The following is a 22,096-nucleotide window of genomic DNA, read 5'->3' on the forward strand; positions in this document are numbered from 1 at the left end:
TTGATATGCATAAGCTATTTTAAAAAGATTTATTTATTTACATATTTGAAAAGCAGAGTGGCAGAGAGGGAGGGAAGGAGGGAGGGAGGGAGGAAGAGAGAGGGAGAGAGGGAGAGAGGGAGAGAGGGAGAGAGGGAGAGAGGGAGAGAGAGGGAAAAAGGGAGAGAGAGGGAGAGAGAGGGGGAGAGAGGGGGAGAGAGAGAGAGAGAGAGAGAGAGATCTTATGTCTGTAGTTCTACTCCCCAAAAGGCCGCAAGAGCCAGTGCTGGGCCAGGCTGCAGCCAGGATCCAGGAACTCCATCCTGGTCTCTCACATGGGTGGCAGGAACCCAAGCACTTGGACCATATGGTGCTTTCTCAGGCCCATTAGCAGGAAGCTGGATCAGAAGCAGAGCAGCTGGGACTTGTACTGACACTCTGATATCGGATGCTGAGTTCACAAGCGGCAGCTTAACCCACAAAACCAGCCGAAACACCAGCCCCTGCACAAGCTCTCAATTTGTTCACTATGATTACTGTTCTTAATTCTCTACCTCATTGATTTCTGTTATCTGTATTATTTTATTTTTGATTCCTTGAATTGTCTTTTAGTTTACTATTTCTGTGCTTTTCTGTTTTGTTGAAACTGGGAATTTCATTCGTTTTCCTTCATGGACGTATTTAGTGCTATGAATTTCCCTCTCATCATTCTAAAGGCATCCTGATAAGCCTGATATGTAGCATTTTTATGATCCTTATTTTTTTTAGGAATGTTGTAAATGTCTGTATTACCCTTTTATTCCAAATTTATGTGATATATTTTTAAATTTCCAAGTTAAAGATCCTTTTTAAAAATTAAGGAAAAACTTCTAATTTTATTGCACTGTGGTCAGATTGTTGTTTGTAATAGCTGTGCTTTATGGAACTTAGTCTTATTTTCATAACTTTTTTTTTTAAAGATTTATTTATTTTAGTTGAAAGTCAGAGTTACACAGAGAGAGGAGAGGCAGAGAGAGAGAGAAAGAGAGAGAGAGAGAGAGAGAGGTCTTCCATCTGCTCGTTCACTCCCCAATTGGCCGCAATGGCCGAAGCTACGCTGATCCAAAGTGGGAAGCCAGGAGCTTCTTCCAGGTCTCCCACGTGGGTGCAGGGGCCCAAGGACCTGGGCCATCCTCCACTGCTTTCCCAGGCCACAGCAGAGAGCTGGATCGGAAGTGGAGCAGCTGGATCTTGAACTGGCTTATGGGTACCAAATTCTGTATGTTCTTGTGTATTTGAAACTTTTTTTTTTCTGTTGCTTTGTTGCTAGGGCATCTTGGCTGGACATAAAATTCCTTTTTTTAAAAAATATCTATTTTATTTAAAAGGCAGAGATAGACAAGAGAGCTCCCGTGCCCTGGTTCACTCCCCAAAGGCCTGCAAATGCTGGCAGAAGCTGGGAGCGGGGAATGGAATCCAGGTTTCCTGCGTGGGTGGCAGGGACCCAAATGTTTGAACCATCACCACTGCCTCCCAGGGTGTGCATTCGTAGGAAGCTGGGACTGGAATCCAGGCACCTGATATGCTATGCAGGCATATCACCACCATGCCAGACGCCTGCTCCTGGGGGGGAAGTTCTGGGTGGCAACCTTCTTTTACTGAGTTTCTGGGAAATGTGGCTCTGTTGTTTCATTGAGAATTCTGATACCGATCCAGTTCTCCCTAACCCCCCTCAGTTATTGGATCTTTTCTCCAGGAGGCCAGGGGAAGTTTTTCTTGATCTCTGAAGGCTAATGGTTATACTGTTGTGTGTCTGACTGTTGACAGTTCTGGGTGGATCTTTTCAGACACGTGGCACATGTTTTTAGTACATTGAGTTAGTTCTTTCATTTCCAGCATCTTTTCATGGGTTATAGTCTTTAAATGTTAGTTTGATTCTATTGTTTTGTTTCTCTTTCTCAAGGACTTTATTTGTTGTTGTTCCTGTTTTACATTTTTATTACTTTCTCTTTAACCCATTGAGTTCATTTTCATTTTCTTGGTTGTTTTGATTTTCTTCAATGCTGTTTATTAAGTTTTTATTTTGTTCTCTTGTGTCCCTTGGGTTCTTACAATTTAGGCTTCATTTCTAAGTTTTATTCTTTTTCATTCTTTTCCCCGCCTGAGTTCAATCAATTTTATTTTTATTTTTTCTGGTGTTGCCCAATTTTCTTAATTTTTGAAATTCTGGTTCAAGGTGGCTTTCATTTTTGCAAACATTTGAGTCTACTTAATTTAGTTTGAGAGTTGAATTAAGTTTTCTTCTGTGTCGTGGTAGTTATGTTTCATTTTCTGATTTTCAAAAGTAAATTCCATAGACTTGCTTAGTTTTTTTTTTTTTTTTTTTTTTTTTTTCCTGTTCATTTTGTGGCTCTGGGGTTCTGCAAGATTTCTGGTTTAATGATCCTCGCGTCTACCAATGCAGAAAAGTTGCCACTCTAGTAGCTTATGTGTATGTGTGTATGCCTGCATCTGCTCATCTTTTAGTTCTTTTTTTTCCTCCTGGGCCCTAAGTTTCCCCATTTGCATCTTTTTTATGTCACCACTAAATTGCCAAACACTCCCCATTCTTGAAGAGCCCTGCTCCTGAGGTGGTCACGTGGCGGTGTGTGTATCTGAAGCCTCTGCTGCACTCCGCTCCGTCGGGATTCTTGGGCGATATTTTGCACTCAGGATGGGCTGGGCTCTCCAGTGGTGGTGACAGCTCTCAAGACATTTCAGAACTTGTGGTTTGTGCTCTTCTTCTCTCTTCTTTACAGTTTGCCTTGGGCTGTGCTTGCTCTTGACAAAACCTAGTGGAACTTGCTGTGTTTTTCTCCTTTTTTTTTATTTGTGGTTATTTTAAACTTGGATATCCTCTGTTATAATCCCATTATGCAGAGGAGATGGGAGAGGATCAGAGAAGCAATTAATCCAGGGTCTCAGTGCAAGCCAGGGAGGCAGGGCAGAGTTCAGTGCTGTGTTCTGTGGCCCGAAAATGTCCTCATTCCACTGCCAAAGTGGGTCTCACGGTGGGCCTAGCCATTCTCAGAAACCTGCTCGATGTTTCTTTGTCTTATGCTTTATTGCGTTCTTATGCCGGTTGGCACTGACTTGACCGTCTCAACTGGACTGTGGGGGATCACTGGCTCTGTGGGTTCCAGCAGGCCACAGGCAGGTAGTCTTGCCATATGGAATTGACTGATGCTCAAAGGCATAGGGATTTGGGATGGAGGAACTTCTGGGGAGGCTGCTCAACTCTTGACTGGTGCTGCATCCAAACCCATCATTCGTCACTGGTGAACTGACCGGTGACACGTTCCCGGACAGGTGGCAGTGCCCCCAGCTGCTATAGGGACATCGTTGGGGCCTCACTGCTCCACTGGATCTGCCTTTCAGTTCTTTATTCACCGTGGCTGTGGTCCTGGTCTATCTGGAAAGCTTACCTCCAGCTTCCCCCTGGGTTCAAGTTTGCCTTTCAAATCATTTATGGCCATGGTGCCTTGCAGATGGAGATTTTTTACCAAATCCTCTTCCACAGAGGCAAAATGGCTAGTGTTCTCAAATGGTGCTTTAATAGGAACCTTGAGAATCCACTGATTATGTGAAGGAATGAGGGTCAAAGAAGGGAGCACAGAGACCCAAACATTTTCTTTGGCTCTGGCCTTGCTTCTCTGGTGTGATCTCTTACGGGATTAGGTCAGCAGGACCACTTGTAGCATTACTCACGCAGCAGCAGAGCCCACCGTGGATTGTTAGGTGAGTTTTCTCTGCAGTGAGCTCATAGCTTGCCTGGTGCCCTGTGATATCAACGAGTCCTGACGCCCCCGGGGGAACTGACTTTGTTTCCTGGGCCAAGGTGTCCCTGCAGAGTGGCTCATTCGCATTGCACATTTCCATCTTTTGGAAGTCTGATTCTGCAACTTGCCATGTGTTGATGTGATATTTGTCCTTCTAAACCCTCTCCAGGAAAATACTTAACAGCATGAGTGACATGCCCTGTTACATCTCAGTCCAAGCTTTCTGATGTGTGAAACAGCAGAACTTGAGCCACCTGACCTCAGAGGGCCAGATCAGGCCCATGTCTATCCATGTGTACTCTGGCCACACTTGCCTCTTGGAGGTAGCAAGTATGGGAGGTCAGTGGCTGTCCCACACGTCCTCTTCTCTTCCTGCCCAGGTATGTGCATGGGCAGCTCCACCCGTCACATCGTGACCTTCAGCGGGCAGAATTTCAAGCTGACCGGCAGCTGCTCCTACGTCCTGTTCCAAAACCAGGAACAGGACCTGGAGGTGATTCTCCGGAACGGTGCCTGCAGCCCTGGGATGACACAGACCTGCATGAAATCCATTGAGGTGAAGCACGGTGGCCTTGCGATCGAGCTCCACAGTGACATGGAGGTGAGCGGCGCGTCCCGTGGGCCCCGTGGCAGAGCAGTGACAGAGCTTCGGGAAGCCGTGCGGACCCGGTGCATAGGGCTGCTCAGCTGGTGCTCCTGGTGGGGACCAGCCTTCTGCGTGAGGAGCACAGCGCCACCTCCCGACGAGGGGCTTGTTGCCAGACCCTTTGTCTTGGCACAATTTCATGTTGTTCTGGGCGCGTATTGGAAGAGGAAATCAATTTTAGATAGCATTAAATTGTGAATTTAGTGCCAGTTTCTGGCGCTGGGAGAGAATTGGGATTGGCACAAAGACTGTTTACCCAGTAGGTGTTAACAGCCCAGTGCCCAAGGCCTGTGAGCTTTCCAGGGGGAAATATTTAGGGCCTACTGCAGGGCCTTGGAAGATATTTAAGGGCCTGAACCAAGTGTATGAATCCAAAATTTGAAAAGAAAACTGCAAAACCGATGTAAATAAATGTTCGATTAAATATTTACAAAAGGTTACATTATGCCAACTTCTTTACTTGTTCACTTGGAAATCATAAATATTTCATTGCATGAAAACAACTTGTCGGCTAGATTTTCTCACTTTGCAAGAGTTTCTGAACATGAACAATAATTGCTGAAAAATCATAGCTACTCATATATTAAATGAGTCACTCATAGCCAAAAAATGCAATATCGAAATGATAAATATAAACCCTTCCAAAATTTTTTGCAACAAAAAATGTATTCATCACCGGATGTGAGTGCATTTTAATATCTTTGATATGATGCGTGATGGGAATTCCAAAGGAAATGCTTCTAGGGGCACGCACCCAGGACACAGAGAAAAGACTTTGAGAGGTCCTATCAGATGCTCCTCGAGACAGGGGCCTGAGGAGCTGGAAGAAGGCCACTTTCCCAGCCTGTCTTGAAGGAATCAAGTGGACTCCAGGGCACCCCGGAACCCCTGGCTCCGGTTCTAACGCATGGTCATCTGAACGGTTTATAATGGTCTATGCTCCTTCCAAGCCTTTTCAAGCTCCTCTGTTTTATCAGAGCTGTTGACAAACGTCAGAGTTTGTGGCTACACCTGCAGTTGAGTGTGACAAATGTGCAGGAACTCTCAGGAACTTCAGGAAGAAGCTAGCCAGCGAGTGCAAGTGTTTGGCTTAGCGGTTAAATGCGCACGTTCCGCACTGGAGCATCTGGCTCCAATTGCTAGCACTGATCCTGACTTCAGCTTCTCACCAGCACAGACCCTGGGAGGCAGAGGTGATGGTTTAAGTAGTAGGGTCCCTGCCACCCACCTGGGAGACCTGGATTGAGTTCCAGCCCCTGGTTTTGGCCCCAGGCCAGTGTTGGCTGTTGTGGTCATTTGGGAAGTAAATCAGCAGATAGAAGCTCTTTCTCCCGGTATCCGTCTCCACTTACTAAACAACGACGATGCTGATCATGATGTTCGTAATAATAATTACCAAGGAAGCTAAGAATGAGGTTCTAGGATTCTTCGTTACCAAGACTGGTGGTCAGCTTTTTCTTCCTTGGGCAGGTGACGGTGAACGGAAGACTGGTCCCCATGCCGTATGTGCGGGAAAACGTGGAGGTCAGCGTCTACGGCACCATCATGCATGAAGTGAGATTCCCCCGTCTCGGCCACATCTTTGCATTCACTCCACAAAACAATGAGTTCCAGCTGCAGCTCAGCCCCAAGTCCTCTGCCTCGAAGACGTATGGTCTCTGCGGTACAGACATGCTCTTCCCCCAACTCACTTACACTTGCAAACTGTCCTCTCTTGGGGGTTTATACTTCTGGGTCCAGTGGCAAGGAGCCAATAGGGAGGTTCCGGCCCTCGTGGGGGTGGCAAGAGAATGACAGTCTCTAGCATCCGTGTGTTGGCTTCCGTGGCTGCTCACGTCGTCTTTCCTTGCTTTGCCAGGGATCTGTGATGAGAATGGGGCCAATGACTTCGTGCTGAGGGATGGCACAGCCACCAGGGACCTGCAGAGGCTTATCCAGGACTGGACTGTGCAGCAGCCAGGGCACACGTGCCAGCCCGTTCCTGAGGAGCAGTGTCCGGTCTCTGACAGCTCCCGCTGCCAGGTCCTCCTCTCGGCGCTGTTTGCTGAGTGCCACAAAGTCCTTGATCCGGCCACGTTCTACGCCATCTGCCAGCAGGACAGTTGCAACCGGGAGCGAGTGTGTGAGGTGATTGCCTCGTACGCCCACCTCTGTCGGACCAACGGGGTCTGTGTTGACTGGAGGACAGCTGACTTTTGCGGTGAGTCTCCGGAAGTGCCCCTCAGAACCCTGGAGCCCCACTGTGGGCGCCCCCAGCCTCTGCCGGCCTTAGATTCTTTACCTGCCAAAGTTCCTCTATTTCCTACTACCGAGGATTCTAGTTGGGATCAAATGAGATGGTAGATGCAGAATTTTTGGTGTAGAATTTCTATGTAAATTAAAGTGTAATTTTTTTTTCTGTTAGTTTTTCTGTAGTTCAGACAAATGTGATTGAATGTGGTAGACATGTACAGAAGTTAGCACAGTACGGTATAACCTGTCACATGGAATTTGGAATTCCATCCAGCTCTGGGAAAGATTCATAGAGTAGTTCATGGCAGACCAGGATTTTGAGGTGTGAGTGGAATTTTGCCATTTGGTTACCAAGAAGTGTATTTATTCATTCAAGAGGCATGCACACATGTGCACACACATACGCACATGCACACACACGCACACAGAGTCACTCACACATGCACACACAGTTTCCAACTGCTGGCTCACTCTCCAACGTGCTTGTAATGACTGGGGCAGGTTACAAGAGCAGGTCTTCCACATGGGTGGCTTGGACCCTGCTAGTTGAGCCATCCCTGCTGCCTCCCTGTGTGTTAGCAGGAGACATACAACTGAGAGTAGAAGCAGGACTTGAACGCAGACACTCTGATAGGGATGCAGGTGTCCAAAGCCAGGGTCTTAACCTCTGTACCAAACATGTGCTCCCTTAGGGAGCTTCTTATTCACAAATGCCCCAGGTTTGCTAGTGTATGTAGCTCCGTTCCCAGGTCAGCTTCCCTACTTGGAGTTGGCACTTACTTATCATTTAAAATGTAAGGGAGAGAGGAGGCCATTTAGCCTAGTGGTTAAGGCACCCATTAGGACATCCATGTCTCATATTGGAGTACCCAGAAATTGACTCCAGCTTCTTCCTAATACACACCCTGGGAGACAGTGGCACCTCTGTAGTTGGGAGACCTGGAGTGAGTCTCTAGGTTTGGCCCTGGCCCAGCCCTGGCCATTGCAGACATGTGAGCAATGAACCAGAAGATGGGAACTCTTGTCTGTCTCTCAAGTAAGTAAAAAAATAAAGGACATGTAGGGATGTGAAAATGAGTCAAATTTTGATCCTGCCTTTCCAAGGTGCTGGAGTGAAAAGAACCCCAAAGCCGAGCATCCTTGGTCACTAACTATAAGCCTTGACTCTTTCTTGTGGAAAATCATCAGCAGGTGCAGGCAGGCATCTCGCCTGGGGCTGGAGGATGGGGCAGCCTGGGCCTGGCTCAGCTATGCCCTTCTCTTGAATGGCTTGCTGCTCACTTGGTCTTTCTCCGTTTCCACATTTTAGAATAAGATTGGATTAGGTAGTCCCTAAATTCCTTTGAGCTCTGATTTTTCTGTTCTTTTCTTTTTTTAAGATTTTATTTATTTATTTATTTGAGAGGTAAAGTTACAGAGGGAGAAACGGAGAGAGGGGTCTTCTATCTGCTGGTTCATTCCCCAGATGGCTGCAACAGCTGGAGCTGCGCCAATCTGAAGCCAGGAGTCAGGAGCTTCTTCCGGGTCTCACATGAGTGCAGGGGGCCAAGGACTTGGGCTATTTTCTGCTGCTTTCCTAGGCCATAGCAGAGACCTAGATAGGAAGTGAAGCAGCTGGAACTAGAACTGTCGCCCATATGGGATTCCAGCACTGCAGGTGGACGCTTAACTCAGTATGCCACCGTACTGGCCCCAATTTAAATTTTTTTAAAAATTTATTTGAAAGGCAAAGTTACAGAGAGAGGAAGAGGAATATAGGAAGAGGAATATAGGAAGAGGAATATATATATATATATATATATATATATATATATAGAGAGAGAGAGAGAGAGAGAGAGAGAGAGAGAGACAGAGAGAGAGAGATATATATTAATCTGCTGGTTCACTCCCCAAATGACTGCAACTGCTACAGATGGGCCAGACTGAAGCCAGGAGCCTAGAACTCCATCTGGGTCTCCCATGTGTGTGGCAGGGTCCAAGCACTTAGGCCATGATCCGCTGCCTTCCCAGGAGTGTTGTCAGGGAGCTGCATTAGAAGCAAAGCAGCCGGGACTTGAACCAGTGCACGTATGGGATGCTGGAGCTGCAGGTAGTGACTAATCCCACTGTACCACAATGGCAACTCCTGGCTTTCTTCTTTTAAGAAAGATGTTTATTGGGGCCAGTGTAGTGCTCACTTGGTTCATCCTCCGCCTGTGGCACCGGCATCCCATATGGGCACCGGGTTCTAGTCCTGGTTGCTCCTCTTCTGGTCCAGCTCTCTGCTTCGTCCTGGGAAGGCAGTGGAGGATGTCCCAGGTGTTTGGGCCCCTGTACTTGCATGGGAGACAAGGAAGAGTCACCTGACTCCTGGCTTTGGATCGGCATAGCTCCGGCTGTAGCAGCCATGTGGGGGGTGAACCAACGGAGGGAAGACCTTTCTCTCTGTCTCTCTCTCTTACTGTCTAACTCTATCTGTCAAAAAAAAAAAAAAGTTATGAGTGCCTCTGAAAACTGGCCCACCGTGACCCATCTAAAATATTTAAAAAAATAAAAGAAGAAAGATGTTTATTTTCATATACTTGGAAGGTGGAGGGAGGGGAGAGAGAGAGAGAAATGCCTGTACTAGCCAGGGTTGTGCCAGGCCAGAGCCAGGAGCCTGGAACTGCATCTGGGTCTCCCAGAGAGAGGACAGGGGCCTAAGCACTTGATCTGTCATCCACTGCTTCCAAGGATGCATTGGCAGGAAAGTGAATGGGAAGCAGCATGGCTGGGACTTGGAGCAGCACTCCAGTGTGGGATGTGGCCCAGCCTAGCTCTGCGTCTCTGGATTGTGTGGATGATACAGTCTCCTCTCATTCTGCCTGCTGATCAAGGGGTGAATGTCAGCTTTTAAATTCCCGAGGCGCCTTCTCTGTTTACTAATTGCTTCATGGACCTTCTGGCTTTTCATTGCGCATGCAGAGAAAAGCCCTGGGTGCCCCAAATCCTTGGTGGTCTTCTCCCCGACCTGTCCTGGCACCATGAGGACAGGAGAGCCATGGGGCAGGCTCAGGACACAAGTGAGTGCCTCCTAGCTTCTCTCCCAGGGCAGCCCTGTGTAGTGTGGATTCCTTATTTCATCATCGGGGGATCTGAAAGCATCAGGCACACCCGTATTCATGAGAAGAGACTGCAGAACTTGCTAAGGATGCGTAGATTTCCATAATTCCTTGGGATTCGATTTGGAGAGGGAGGTGGCTCCAGCTGGTCTGGCCTGCAAGTTGGATTTTGCCTCTGTGTTCTGCCCTTACTTGGGTGTGGTCTTTTTCTCCATGGTTAAGGAGCTCGAGCTACCCCATGCACATTCCGCCATCCCCCGCTGCCGCAGGTCTGTGGGGTGACCCCGCGCCTGGAACCAGCAGCACTGTCCGTGCCTCCCGCGGGCTGGGGAGGGCCTTGTGGCATGACCGCATTCTCTGTCCGCAGCTATGTCCTGCCCAGGCTCGCTGGTGTACAAGCACTGTGAGCACGGCTGCCCCAGGCACTGTGATGGCAACGTGAGCTCCTGCGGGGAACACCCCGTGGAAGGCTGCTTCTGCCCCCCGCACCAGCTCGTGCTGGAAGGCACCTGCGTCCCGGAGGAGGCCTGCACTCAGTGCGTTGGGGAGGACGGAGTCCGGCACCAGGTAGGAGCCCTGCTCTCTCATCGCCATGGGGTCAGCAGGGAGACATGTTCACCAGTCGTAGACCCCCCGCGACCCTGGCAGCAGGGTCAACTCTTAAAGGGACCCTTTCAGAACAGGGAGTCAACAATGAGTGATGGCATTGGGTTCACACAGATCTCAGCTCAAACACTAGGTCTTTTTTTTTTCAAACAATTTATTTATTTATTTGAAAGTCAGAATTACAAAGAGAAGGAGAGGGAGAGAGAGGTCTTCCGTTTGCTGGTTCACTCCCCAAATGGTCACAACGGTTGCACTGAGCCAGACTGAAGCTGGCAGCCAGGAGCCAGAAAACCAGCTGGTTCTCCCTCATGGGTGCAGGGGCACAAGCACTTGGCCCATCTTCTGCTGCTTTCCCAGGCACATTAGCAGGGAGCTGGATGGGAAGTGGAGCAGCCAGGACATCCAAAGGGATGCTGGCGTTATAGGCGGCAGCTTTACCCACTACGCCACAGTACCAGCCCGTCTAGGTTTATCTTGCATTAGCTGTGGGATCAAGCACCAAAGTGTGGTCACACATTGTTGCTATTATTTTTGTTATTGTGCTCATGTGAGTAGAATGATATAGGAACAGAGGAGGGAAAGGGAGAAGAACGTGAATTTTATATGTTCAAGTCTTCCATGGATGAAGTATGGTGTGACCTTGACGGTGCTAAGCGCTAGGTGTGTGTTATGCTCCTCAAAGATGTATTTGGCAAGGTGTTAACAGCTAGTTGTGGTCGAGTGTGTTTAAAGAAAATTAGCCAAACGTAAGTAAACTGGTTTCTTTGTTGCAAGTGTCTTTAGGGTTTTAATGTTCTCATGTGCATTGCAAATATTTAAGAGGGTTTTTCTCCTTGAGCCTCTTTGACCATGGAGCTTGCATGTGTGCCCATGGAGTGCCTGTAACACCCTTTTGGAGTAGGATTCCATGGAATATACCAGGACATCCTACATCACTCATCAGCACTCACACAGTGCCTGCGGGGGAGCCAAGACCTCGCGAGCTGGTGACTTTGCTCGGGGACAGTTTGTGAGTGAAGGCATGGGAGTTGCACTCAGAATTTTAAAGTCTTCCTGACTCCAAAGATGGTGCTCTTTTCCACCCCACAAAATTACTCTTGATATATCTTTTAATTTTTTTTGTAGGGAGCTCATTTGCTTGGGAGTCATTGAGTTATAAAGTCCTTGCACTCTCATTTATTTATGAGAGAGAGAGAGAGCAGCTCGCATGTGCTAGTTCACTCCCTACATTTCAGCCACAGCCAGCAGCCAGGGTCTCTCGTGTGGATGGCAGGAACTCACTCACTGTTGCTGCCCATGGTGCATGTTAAGCTGGAATTGGGAGGTGAGATTCAGTTGCATGCACTCCAGTGTGGGATGTGGGTGTCCTAATCATATCTTAACCACTAGGCCAAACACCAGCCCTGCTGCCATCTTTTGGATATAGGAACAATTTTTTTTAAAGATTTATTTATTTATTTGAGAGGCAAAGTTAGACAGAGAGAGAGAAGGAGTGACACAGAGAGTGATCTTCCATCCGCTGGTTCACTCCCCAAATGGGCACAGTGACCAGGGCTAAGACAGATCAAAGCCAGGAGCCAGGAGCTTCCTCCAGGTCTCCCATGTGGGTGCAGGGGCTCAAGGGCTTGGGCCATCCTCTGCTGCTTTCCCAGGAGCACTAGCAGGGAGCTGGATTGGAAGTGGAGCAGCCAGGACTCAAACCGGTGCCCCTATGAAATGCCAGCACCGCACGCCATGGCTTTCACCCACTGAGCCATAGCGCCAGCCCCAAGAAGTCTTAAGATATGTTTAAAAAAATCAGCAGAAAATTAATTAACTGAAGACTTTGGAAAACTCACAGCCACTTTTGGTCATTTCAGAAAATACAGTTTCAATGTATGAAAAGAAATATCCAGCCATTTGTGTCTTCAGCTTTTACTTTTAAAACAGAGAAAGAATAAAAATCAAATGTGAGGAATATTTGCATTCACCGAATTTTTGAGCTGAAGTATAAAGCCTGGGAAACCTTTTTTTAGGGAACTAACCAGGGTGTAAATCTGCTGTTGTAACCTCAGAAGGGCAAAAATATTTACCAGTCTCCATAGCTTTGCTTGTTTTACCAAGTGTGTGCTAATGATGTGAGCTTGATGGCTGAGGCTGCTGCTGCTGTTGAGGCTGGAGGGGTGCGGGGCAGCTGGGCACTGCTTCAGCAGCAGGACTGCGTCCATCCCCCAAAGCCTGGGGCAGCCTCCTCCCCAGGCCTGGCTCCCTGCAGACATTGCATTTGCATCTCCCGTCCCATTCACTCCTGGTGCACCCTAGCTTGTGCACCTTCTCTGACTTTGGGCTCTGAAGACTCCTGTCTCCCCCCCCCCCCCCCCAATTCTCTGTAGGCCATTCTTTTGTCACCTTTATTTAGTCTTACACTTGTCCAGGTGGTAGTTAAGCCTGCTCCTTAGCACCTGGTGGCCCAGACAGGAGGGCCTGCGCCTGCCCTGGGCCTGTGCGGGCACGCCCTCTGCTGGCTGCTGGCTGCACAGCCTGGGCCAGCCTGCGGAGAGCCGGTGGGCCGCTCAGTCTGCACTTCCTCAGGGGCGTCCGCGGGGCAGGGTTGGGAGGGAGCTACTGGAAACGTGAACATCCCTGCAGAAGGAGGTTGAGCATCTGCTTGTGTCCTCTCTGGTGGCGCGCCCACTCTCAGGTGAGTTGAAAAGTTATGTATTCCTGAGTTGAAGCGTCAGCCATCCACATGCGAAAGATGAACAACTAAGGAAACCCAAGCATACAAAGTGGGAGCCTCTTCTTGCTCGCTCCTCTCCTGCACCATTCCACCCCTGCCCCCCCCCCCACCCCGCCCTGCCCTGGATCCTCCCAGCCAAGGGAAGCACCTGAGTGGCAGAGGCTGCAGCCTCTCTCCCGTCTCCTCTCCCAGCCCTTTCCTTCTCCATCCTGCTCACCCTGGTGCTGTCTGTTTAACACTCTTCTCTGGGCAGGCCTTCCGTCCCAGGGCTGCACCAGCTGCCTATGGAGTTCAGTAGCGACTCCTGATGGGGCGGCCTGCCTGCCTCGCCCCCATGCCAGGACACCCCCGCTCCACACTCACCACTCACATGGACATGACTTCCCCTGAGCCCCGGCTTGCTCAGTCCCCGCCCGGAATCCCTTCTGCTGTCCTCTCTGCCCAGGTCTCCTCGCTCGAAATGTCGCCTTTACCAGCCCCAGGCCCAGGGAGCTCTACTGCACACCTGGGGTTCTTTCATTTATTTTTTCATTAATGAGAGATTAATGAGAGAGAGAGAGAGAGAAAGAGAAATAGAGTTCCCATCTGCTAGTTCATGCCTCCAGCACCCCCAGTGACTGGGGCTGGACAAGGCCAAAGCTGAGAGCTGGGAACGCAGTCAAGTTTCCCAGGTGGGGGTGGTGAGCCATCACTGGCTGCCTCCCAGGATGCACATCAGAGGCAGCTGGAGTCAGGTGCCAGAGCTGGCAGTAGAACCCAGGCCCTCTGATATGGGATGTGTGCATCTCTACCACTAGGCCAAGCACCCACCTCTCCTTGTTCATTTTTAAAAATTATTTATTTATTTGAAAGGCAGAGTTTCAGAGAGGCAAAGAAAGAGAGAGAGAAAGAGAGAGTGTTTTTCCATCTGCTGGTTCACTCCCCAGATGGCCGCAATGGCTGGAGCTGAGACAATCTGAATCCAGGAGCCAGGAGCCTATTCCAGGTCTCCCATGCAGGTGCAGGGGCCCAAGGACTTGGGCCATCTTCTACTGCTTTCCCAGGCCATAGCAGAGAGCTGGATCAGAAGTGAGGCAGCCATGACTCGAACTGACACCCACATGGGATGCCAGCACCACATTGCCACAGTGCCGGCCCCCATTGTTCATTTTTGAAAGCAGTGCTATTGAGGTACACTTTATATACAATAAACAGCACACTATATAATGTGGTGAATTTTGACATGCATGTACACCTGTAAGTACATCATTGTAGTCAAATGACAAAAACGAATTCCCACCACCTCAAGTTTCCTTATGCTCCTTTTTAACAAGAAGTTCATGGGAAATGTGAATTATGAAAAAGATGCGTGGATTTCAAAACCTTTTTGCTCCAAAATACACTTAATCTTTTAATCCTGTTCTTCCATGAATTTTCAGAATTATGTTTTTACATTCCCTGCCCATGGACAAACACTGGTTTGCTTTCTGTCATTATAGATTCATTGCATTTAATGGAATTTCTTTTTCTTTTCAAGATTTATTTATTTACTTGAAAGTTAGAGCACCAGAAGGATAATGGGAGAGAAAGGGGGGGTCTTTCATATGTTCATTCTCCATATGGCCACAACATCCAGAGCTGAGCCAGGCCAAAGCAAGGAGCCAGGAGCTTCATCCGGGTGAGTGGCAGGGGCCCAAATATTTGGGCCATTTTCTGCTGCTTTCTCCAGACCAACTGCAAGGAGCTAGATCAGAAGTGGGGCAGCCAGGACATGAATTGGCTCCCATTTGGGATGCCAGCATCCCAGGCAGTGGCTTTAACCACTATGCCACAACACTGGCTCCTTCTGGAATTTTCCATAAATGGATTCATGCTGGCTTCCTTCCTTCGGTGTGAGACTGAGCCACGTTGTTGTGTGCTTTGAGAGTTTGTGCCGTTTTATTGCTCAGCAGTATTCCATTGTGTATATCTGTCTCTTCATCCCATGTAGCTTTCCAGGAATGAGCCCTGCTGGCTCATTGTGAGCGTCAGCTGTTCCAGGGTTGGGACTGTTTGGTCAGACATGCCCGTGGCAGGCACTGTGACGGCGGAGGAGAGGTTAAGCCCGAGATGCCTGGGGCCAGAGTGCTGGGTCCTAGTCCTGGGCATGCCACCTGGTCACTCACTCACCTTCTCTGTGCCTCAGTTTCATCATCTGCAAATAGGGATGATGATGGTGCCTGCTTGATATAGGGTAACCATAAGGGAGATAAAGTGCTAAATGAAATCCCCTAGAAAAATACCCGGTGGGGTCGGTGCCGTAGCACAGTAGGTTAATCCTCCACCTGCGGTGCCAGCATCTCATATGGGCGCCGGTTCTAGTCCCAGCTGCTCCTCTTCCAATCCAGCTCTCTGCTATGGCCTGGGAAAGCAGTAGAAGATGGTCCAAGTCCTTGGGCCCCTGTACCCATATGGTAGACCAGGAAGAAGCACCTGGCTCCTGGCTTCGGATCGGCACAGCTCCAACCGTTGTGGCCATTTGAGGAGTGAAGCAGTGGAAGGAAGACCTCTCTCTCTATCTCTCCCTTTCACTGTCTGTAACTCTATCTCTCAAATAAATAAATAAAATCTTTTTAAAAAATAAAAAAGAAAAAAAAAAGAAAAATACCCGGTAGTTCCACCAGGGAGGCAGCAGGCACTAGCACTTAAAAACAAGGCATCTTGCCTCTTTTCTTGCCCTGATGGTGAAGCCCGAGCAAGTACTTCATAGCTCCTCATTTAAAAGGTGGGGCTCATAAGAGGAATTGTCCTCACTGCTGGGCTGCGTGAGGATCACATGACGCCGAGCCCTGCGGGAGAAGCTGTGGAGACGTTAGGGGTTGGTATTGACCAAGCGAGAGGGGTCGGGGCCAGCCCAGCGGGCTTCACCTTGAAGGAGGGAGGGGCACTGGGGGAGGGTGTTTTTCTCGGAGCTCCCAGTCTTTCCATCTTCTCAGCTGGCCGTGGAAACAGCTCGAACAAGGAAGACCTCCCTAGGCTGGGAACCTCCTAGAGGCCTTTGAGCTACTGGCTAGGAGTGAGTTTATCCAGAGCCAGTGCGACTTGAATTTAAGTTTCAATGCAAGTTGATGGCCAAGTTTGGAGGGAGACCGAGTGCTTGGCCCTAGTCCCCATCGTGCGTACCAGGCCCTGAGCTAATTCCTGCCCCACTCCTGTGCACTAGGCTGCGTACCTGCAATTTACAGGAGGGGAAATTGAGGCACAGAGGAAGGCCATCATGGAGTTTGGGTGTTCCTTCTGTTGTTGGGCTGTGGGCTACTTGGAGAAAGTCTCTCTGTTCCCTGGATGGAGCCTCATCTGAGGAGCAGAGAGCTGTACTCAGGCCTCTGAAGTCGCTGCTGGCATCCACGACGGGAAGGCCCGGGGAGCTCTGCTGTCCTGTCCTCAGCTCTCACTGTCTCTTGGTCTTGTGTTGAGTCCAGAAGTAAACGGCCATGTTTCCCCCCAAGCCACAGTCCCACTTCCCCTTGGGCCTGGGAAATGGCCAGTGGGTGTCTCAACACTGGCGCCCACAGGTGGTTTCCTTGCTGCGCTTGCTTTGAGCGCCACTGTCAGAGAAGAGTGACGGGCAGGTTCTCGAGTTCCCAAAAGCTGTGGTTTGCCACCCTCCACCCAAGTTTACAGGCAGTGTGGCACAGGCCTCGCACAGGGCCTGGGGCTTCTCCAGCTCCTTCCCTCTTGGAAGCCTCCGTCCATCTGCCTTGGTTCCTCTGCACGGCTCTGGCAGCGGTAGTGGCTGGCACCCGGCTGAAGCTGACTCAGTGGTCGGGGGAACTGACTTCACCCTTGCTTTCCTTTCAGTTCCTGGAGACCTGGGTCCTAGACCGCCAGCCCTGCCAGATCTGCACGTGCCTCAGCGGGAGAAAGGTCAACTGCACGTCGCAGCCCTGCCCCACAGCCACAGGTGAGCTGAGCCGCCCTCCCTGGCGCCACCGCATCCCAAACTTCCTGCTGTGCACCTGCGGTTGGTGCAGCTGGCATTCCCCTCTTCCGTGCCTGGAGTGGATGCTCTCCGGGGGACGCTGTGCCCACCCTGGTCCTTGGGCTCTGAGTCTTCTGGAGGCTGAATTTGAGGGTGTTGCTGAGACGCCCCGGGGAGCCTCCCTGGGCCTGTGCTGGTTTCCCGTGAAGGAGAACACTGCGGGTCCTGCGTAGGCTGTGCAGCGATTTGCTTCCCCATGACGCTGTGGCCTTTCTCTCCTGCAGCTCCCACATGTGGCCCGTGTGAAGTGGCCCGGCTCCAGCAGAACGCACACCAGTGCTGTCCGGAGTACGCGTGTGGTACGTGGCCCATCCTGCCTCCTGCTCTCGGGTCCAAGTCCCAGCTGCAGGCAGACGATGTAGATTCTGACAGGTGGAGGTGTTGTCAGGCACAGGGTGGGCCAAAGGCGGGGGCAAGAGCTGGCTGAGTCTCTCCCTTCCCTGCCAAAAAAAAAGAATCACTTTTAGAAAATAGGATTTGCTTCTTGAAAATTTCTGCAGCGGAGTATCAGTGCAGTGTTTGAGGACATCAGTGAAAAGCAGGGTGATCGCTGGGGGCTGTGGAGAAGCTTCATGCCAGAGGGGCTCGTTTTGGTTTGCAGATTGATGCTGAGGATAAACGGATGTTGAGGAGAGTAGTGTAGAAGGCTGTGGTTTCAGGATCTCTCTGTCGGAGGTTTCAGGGTAGGCTTGCACACTGCACAGTGGACAGCGGGCCGAATGCGGGTCTGATGCAGCACCCACGAAGCTGATGGATGGTGGTTGCCGCGGCTGGAAGCTTCCCAGGCTGTCGTCCCTGTGCTGCTGCGTGTTTGCTGATCGTAGGGTGAAGACACAAAACACAGGCTCCGAAAATTTGCAGGGGTGCACGTCTTCAAGGGAAGGCACGTAGCTCAAGGAAGAGTCCAGGCATCTGCCAAAGGATGAACTCATCTGGGGAATGTGTTTATGCTGATGAAACTGGTCTGAAGTCCTATGAGGGCTGGGGGAGATCCGACTCGACAGCGGTTTTCAGTGGAGAGAACTGGGGGATCAATTTGTTGAAAGCCCTCTTTCTGTTGACATTATTCAACTCCTGCCAAGGCCTGGGCACCTGGCCTTCAGTCTTTCATGGACTTCTCAGATGAACCCTGAAAGCAGAGTTCCTACCCTAAACAGGAGGGAACTGAAGACTTGACTGGGCCCTGCACTTTCTAGCAGATGAAAATAATAATCAGTTCAAGCTTAGCATGTGGCTTGGGTCTGACTGTCGATCTACCGTCTGTCTATCTATGTATCATCTATCATTTTTCTATCTCTCTATCGTATATCATCATATCCATCATCTAATTCTGTCTCTATCATCCGTGTCCATCTCTATTAGTCTCTAATGCCTGTCTGTATCATCCCATCTCCATCTCTGTCATCTCTCTAGCATCACCCTCCACCTCAAACATCAGATGTCTGCATGACGAGGCACGTGGGTCCCACTCACAGGGGATAGGACGAGGCGCTTGCTGCCCTCTGCATGGATGTCTCTCCTCTGTGGCTTTCAGTGTGTGACCCTGTGAACTGCAACCTGCCTCCGGTGCCTCCCTGCCAAGATGGGCTGCAGCTGACACTGACTAATCCGGGCGAATGCAGACCCAATTTCACCTGTGGTAAGGCCTCTGTGGCTGGGGTCCCGGGAGGTAGTGCCACTCTCTTTTGGCCTGGGGACCTATTCCGAGAGACCATGTCATTTCCTGTCTTCTAGTTAGCTAAATCTGGGTAAGAGGTCTGTTTGGAAATGAGGGTTAAAGTCGCATCTGAAGTGAATCCTGTGAGAATCCCTGCAGCTGCTGGAGGCGTACCAGGTGTTGGCACAACTGCGGCATCTCCTTCTTGGGTTCTGTTAAGCAACGGTTGGGGCTGGCAGGAGAGGGCTCCGGATCTAGCCTTCATTTACTCCCAGTCTCTCACATACTGTCCTCCCCCGACGTTCCTTGGTTGTATCTTCATTATGGGATGATTCCCAGATCCACAGGCTTTTTTTTTTTTTCCTTCTGTAGGTTTATATAGTTAATTACAAAATATCATAATTTAAGCATAGCGTTGGACTAAGTGGAGACAGGGCAGGAAATGGAATTCTGTGCTCCGCCACTGAGCATGCCCACTTCGGGGCACGTGGAGCTCTTGTCCTGTGGATTTGGGATCTAACATAAGACTTCAAGGATGGGAGGAGAAGAGCTTGAACTTGGAGGACATTGGCAATAAGGCTGGGATTTGACATGTAGAAAATGACGCTGGGGATTTGACAGGATTGCTGGCAGTCATACATTCCACCTTGTTGGAAGGCCTAACACTGTAGAGGGTTGTTCAGGTTCAGAGGCGGGACTAAAGTCGCAAAAGTGCTGGTGTGTAAGCGTGCTAGGTGGCTCACGGGATGCCCAGGCCTCTGCAAGTCTGCATCTGACGGCTCTGTGAATCAAAGCGGGGTGGATCCCAGCCCTGCAGATGTACCTGGACGGGGGACACAGCAGAGACCAAGCTGCCTTCACTTCTCCTTCACCTTCCCGCTCCAATTTTTCTGCAAACTGCTTTTCAGTATGTCTGACTATGCCCTAGCCCTGAGCTGGGCTCGCATGGCATCTGGCTTAATAATCTGGGGCTACAGTTTCCTGGGGTCCTGTGTCAGAGCTGAAAGTATAGGGACCCTGGGCTCAGTGCAATGTTCACCTCCCTGTGCTGCCCCTTAGCCTGCAGGAAGGAGGAGTGTGCAAGGAAGGCCCCGCCCACCTGCCCCCCACACCGAGCGCCAACACTGCGCAAGACCCTGTGTTGTGATGAGTACGAGTGTGTTTGCAACTGCGCCAACTCCACGGTGAGCTGTCCGCTCGGGTACCTGGCCTCGACCACCACCAATGACTGTGGCTGCACCACGACCACCTGCCTCCCTGATAAGGTAGGGGCTGCTCAGCTCTGGCTGGGACGCTGGCCAAGCACTGCTGCTCATGGATGATCTGCGTCTACCCAGCCATCCCTTCCTGACCAAACTCAGTGCTGCAGGACTTGGTGGGTGGGCAGTCAGCGTCCCAGTTCAGCCTAACTGGACATGAAATGAACTCGGACTCAGTTATGGTACACCTACTGTGTTTTCAGCAAGGTGAGGTGCTGAGGTTACAAACACTATATAAGGCATGGTCCCTACCTTTCAAGAGCTTATTTTTAGGTAGACAAAGAAAATAATATGATTGAAAAGATTAGAGATCAGTCAATAGTTTACTCATTTGTTAATTGTCATCCATCCATCCATCCATCCATCCATCCAGTATTTACTGAGCAACCACTGTGTTACAACAGTACTGGTGCAGTGTTAGGTGCTGTGAGAGAAAAGTAAGTTTTAGCCCCTGCTTATGGTCTTGTTATTATATAGGACAATAGCCTATAAATGGAATACAGTAAAGTATCAACAAATGGTATAGCTACTAAATGCAAGTAGCTTCTTATAGGGGAGAGAGCCGCCACGATGACACCATCATGAAAGCTTTCATTGGTGGGAGTGGGGGTGGGAGTGGGAAGTAGGAAGCATGGGCCGGGGAGACGTGGACAAGCCGGAAGAGTGGCAGCAAGACCCCAGCGAGTGTGGTCACAGTTGCTGGAGTGGGGGTGAGGAGCTGTGGGCTCTGTTCCCTGGAGCCTCACAGGCTTGAAGGTCACTGCTTTGCCTGAATCACTCCTGCCCTCTGCTCCCCTCTGGGTGCTCTTGCTCTCCGAGGTTTCTAATCTCACAGCTGCCGGGGGACAGGGGCAAGTCTGGTGTCTCTGTTCACTCCTCCTCTTCCTGCTCTTCCCACCCTGCCCTTCTCTTCTCTTAATGCTTTGGATGTCTTTTTAATCTATCGCAACCTCACTTCCACTTTTTATGCCTTTGATTTGTGGGAGAAGCTGAATCATTTGTCCATTAGAATGTTTTACATTTTGAATTCGGTTGACAGCTTCCTAATGGCATTGCTTAATGTGTTCATCTGTTTCCTATAGTTCCAGTAAGCTAGAATTAGATCCAGGAGATTAATTACATTCACGTTCAGTTGTTTCGGGGAGGGAAGAAGACATGAGAAGTGATGCTGTGTGCTCTGTGAGGCATATGACATCCTGTTGTCCCACTTTTTAAAATTTATTTGCATTTTGTTTGGAAGCAAGAGAGAAAGAGAGAGAGAAAGAGAGAGAGAGAAACAGCAAGCTAGATCTTCCATCTGCTGGTTCCCTCCCCATGTGTCTGCAACAGCCAGGACTGGCCCAGGTCAAATCCAGGAGGCCAGAACTCAATCCAGGTCTCCTACATAGGTGGCAGGGACCCAAATACTCAAGCCATCCTCTGCTGCTCCCCAGAGTGCACATTAGCAGGAAGCTGGATCAGAAGTGGAGTAGTCAAAACTCAAACCCAGGCACTCCAGTTTGGGATTTGGGTATCCCACACTGCACCTGAAACACTGAGCCAAAAGCCCACCCCCAGTTGTCCCACTTTTAAGCATAGGACTAGTCACGAACTTTAGATGTTGTCAACCTATTTCTGCATTATACAGTTTATGGCATCAACATTGTAACTGACAATTAAATAAATTTTTATTTATTTATTTGAGAGGCAGAGAGCCAGATAAAGAGATGGTTTGCTTCCCAAATGCCCCAAACAGCGTGTGGCTGGGGCTGAAGCCAAGATCCAGGAACACAATGCCAGTCTCCCATGTGGTGTCAGGAGCCCGACTGTTTGAGACGTCACTGCTGCCTTCCAGGGACAGCCTGAGCAGGAAGCTGGGGTCAGAAGCTGGACTGGGCATAAAACATAGGGACTCCAGTGTGGAGCCCAGGTGTCTTCACTGCTTGGCCACTTACTCCTAACTAAGAGTTTGAGAATGTTCTGGTGTTGGGGCTGGTGCTGCAACACGGCGGGTTAAGCCACTTCTGCATCCCATTGGAGCGCCGGTTGGAGTCCTGTCTGTCTACTTCCAATCAAGCTGCCTGCTTATGTGTCTGGGAAAGCAATGGGAAATAGTCCAGATCCTTGGGTCCCTGAACCCAC

At 49.9% G+C, this 22,096-nt stretch overlaps 1 protein-coding gene across 1 annotated transcript in view; it reads left to right on the top strand.

Annotated features, from left to right (window-relative positions):
- VWF (von Willebrand factor) overlaps positions 1 to 22,096 on the top strand; it is a 152,537-nt gene that overhangs the window by 103,208 nt on the left and 27,233 nt on the right. The window contains 8 exon segments of the mRNA NM_001329088.1: positions 4,157 to 4,377; positions 5,893 to 6,085; positions 6,281 to 6,622; positions 10,102 to 10,301; positions 16,879 to 16,981; positions 17,284 to 17,358; positions 18,594 to 18,698; positions 19,776 to 19,981. Coding sequence (NP_001316017.1) covers positions 4,157 to 4,377; positions 5,893 to 6,085; positions 6,281 to 6,622; positions 10,102 to 10,301; positions 16,879 to 16,981; positions 17,284 to 17,358; positions 18,594 to 18,698; positions 19,776 to 19,981 — 1,445 coding nt within the window.

This window comes from Oryctolagus cuniculus, chromosome 9, assembly GCF_051225735.1.
Source record: "Oryctolagus cuniculus isolate XC-2025 breed Fujian yellow rabbit chromosome 9, ASM5122573v1, whole genome shotgun sequence".
NCBI lineage: Eukaryota > Metazoa > Chordata > Mammalia > Lagomorpha > Leporidae > Oryctolagus > Oryctolagus cuniculus.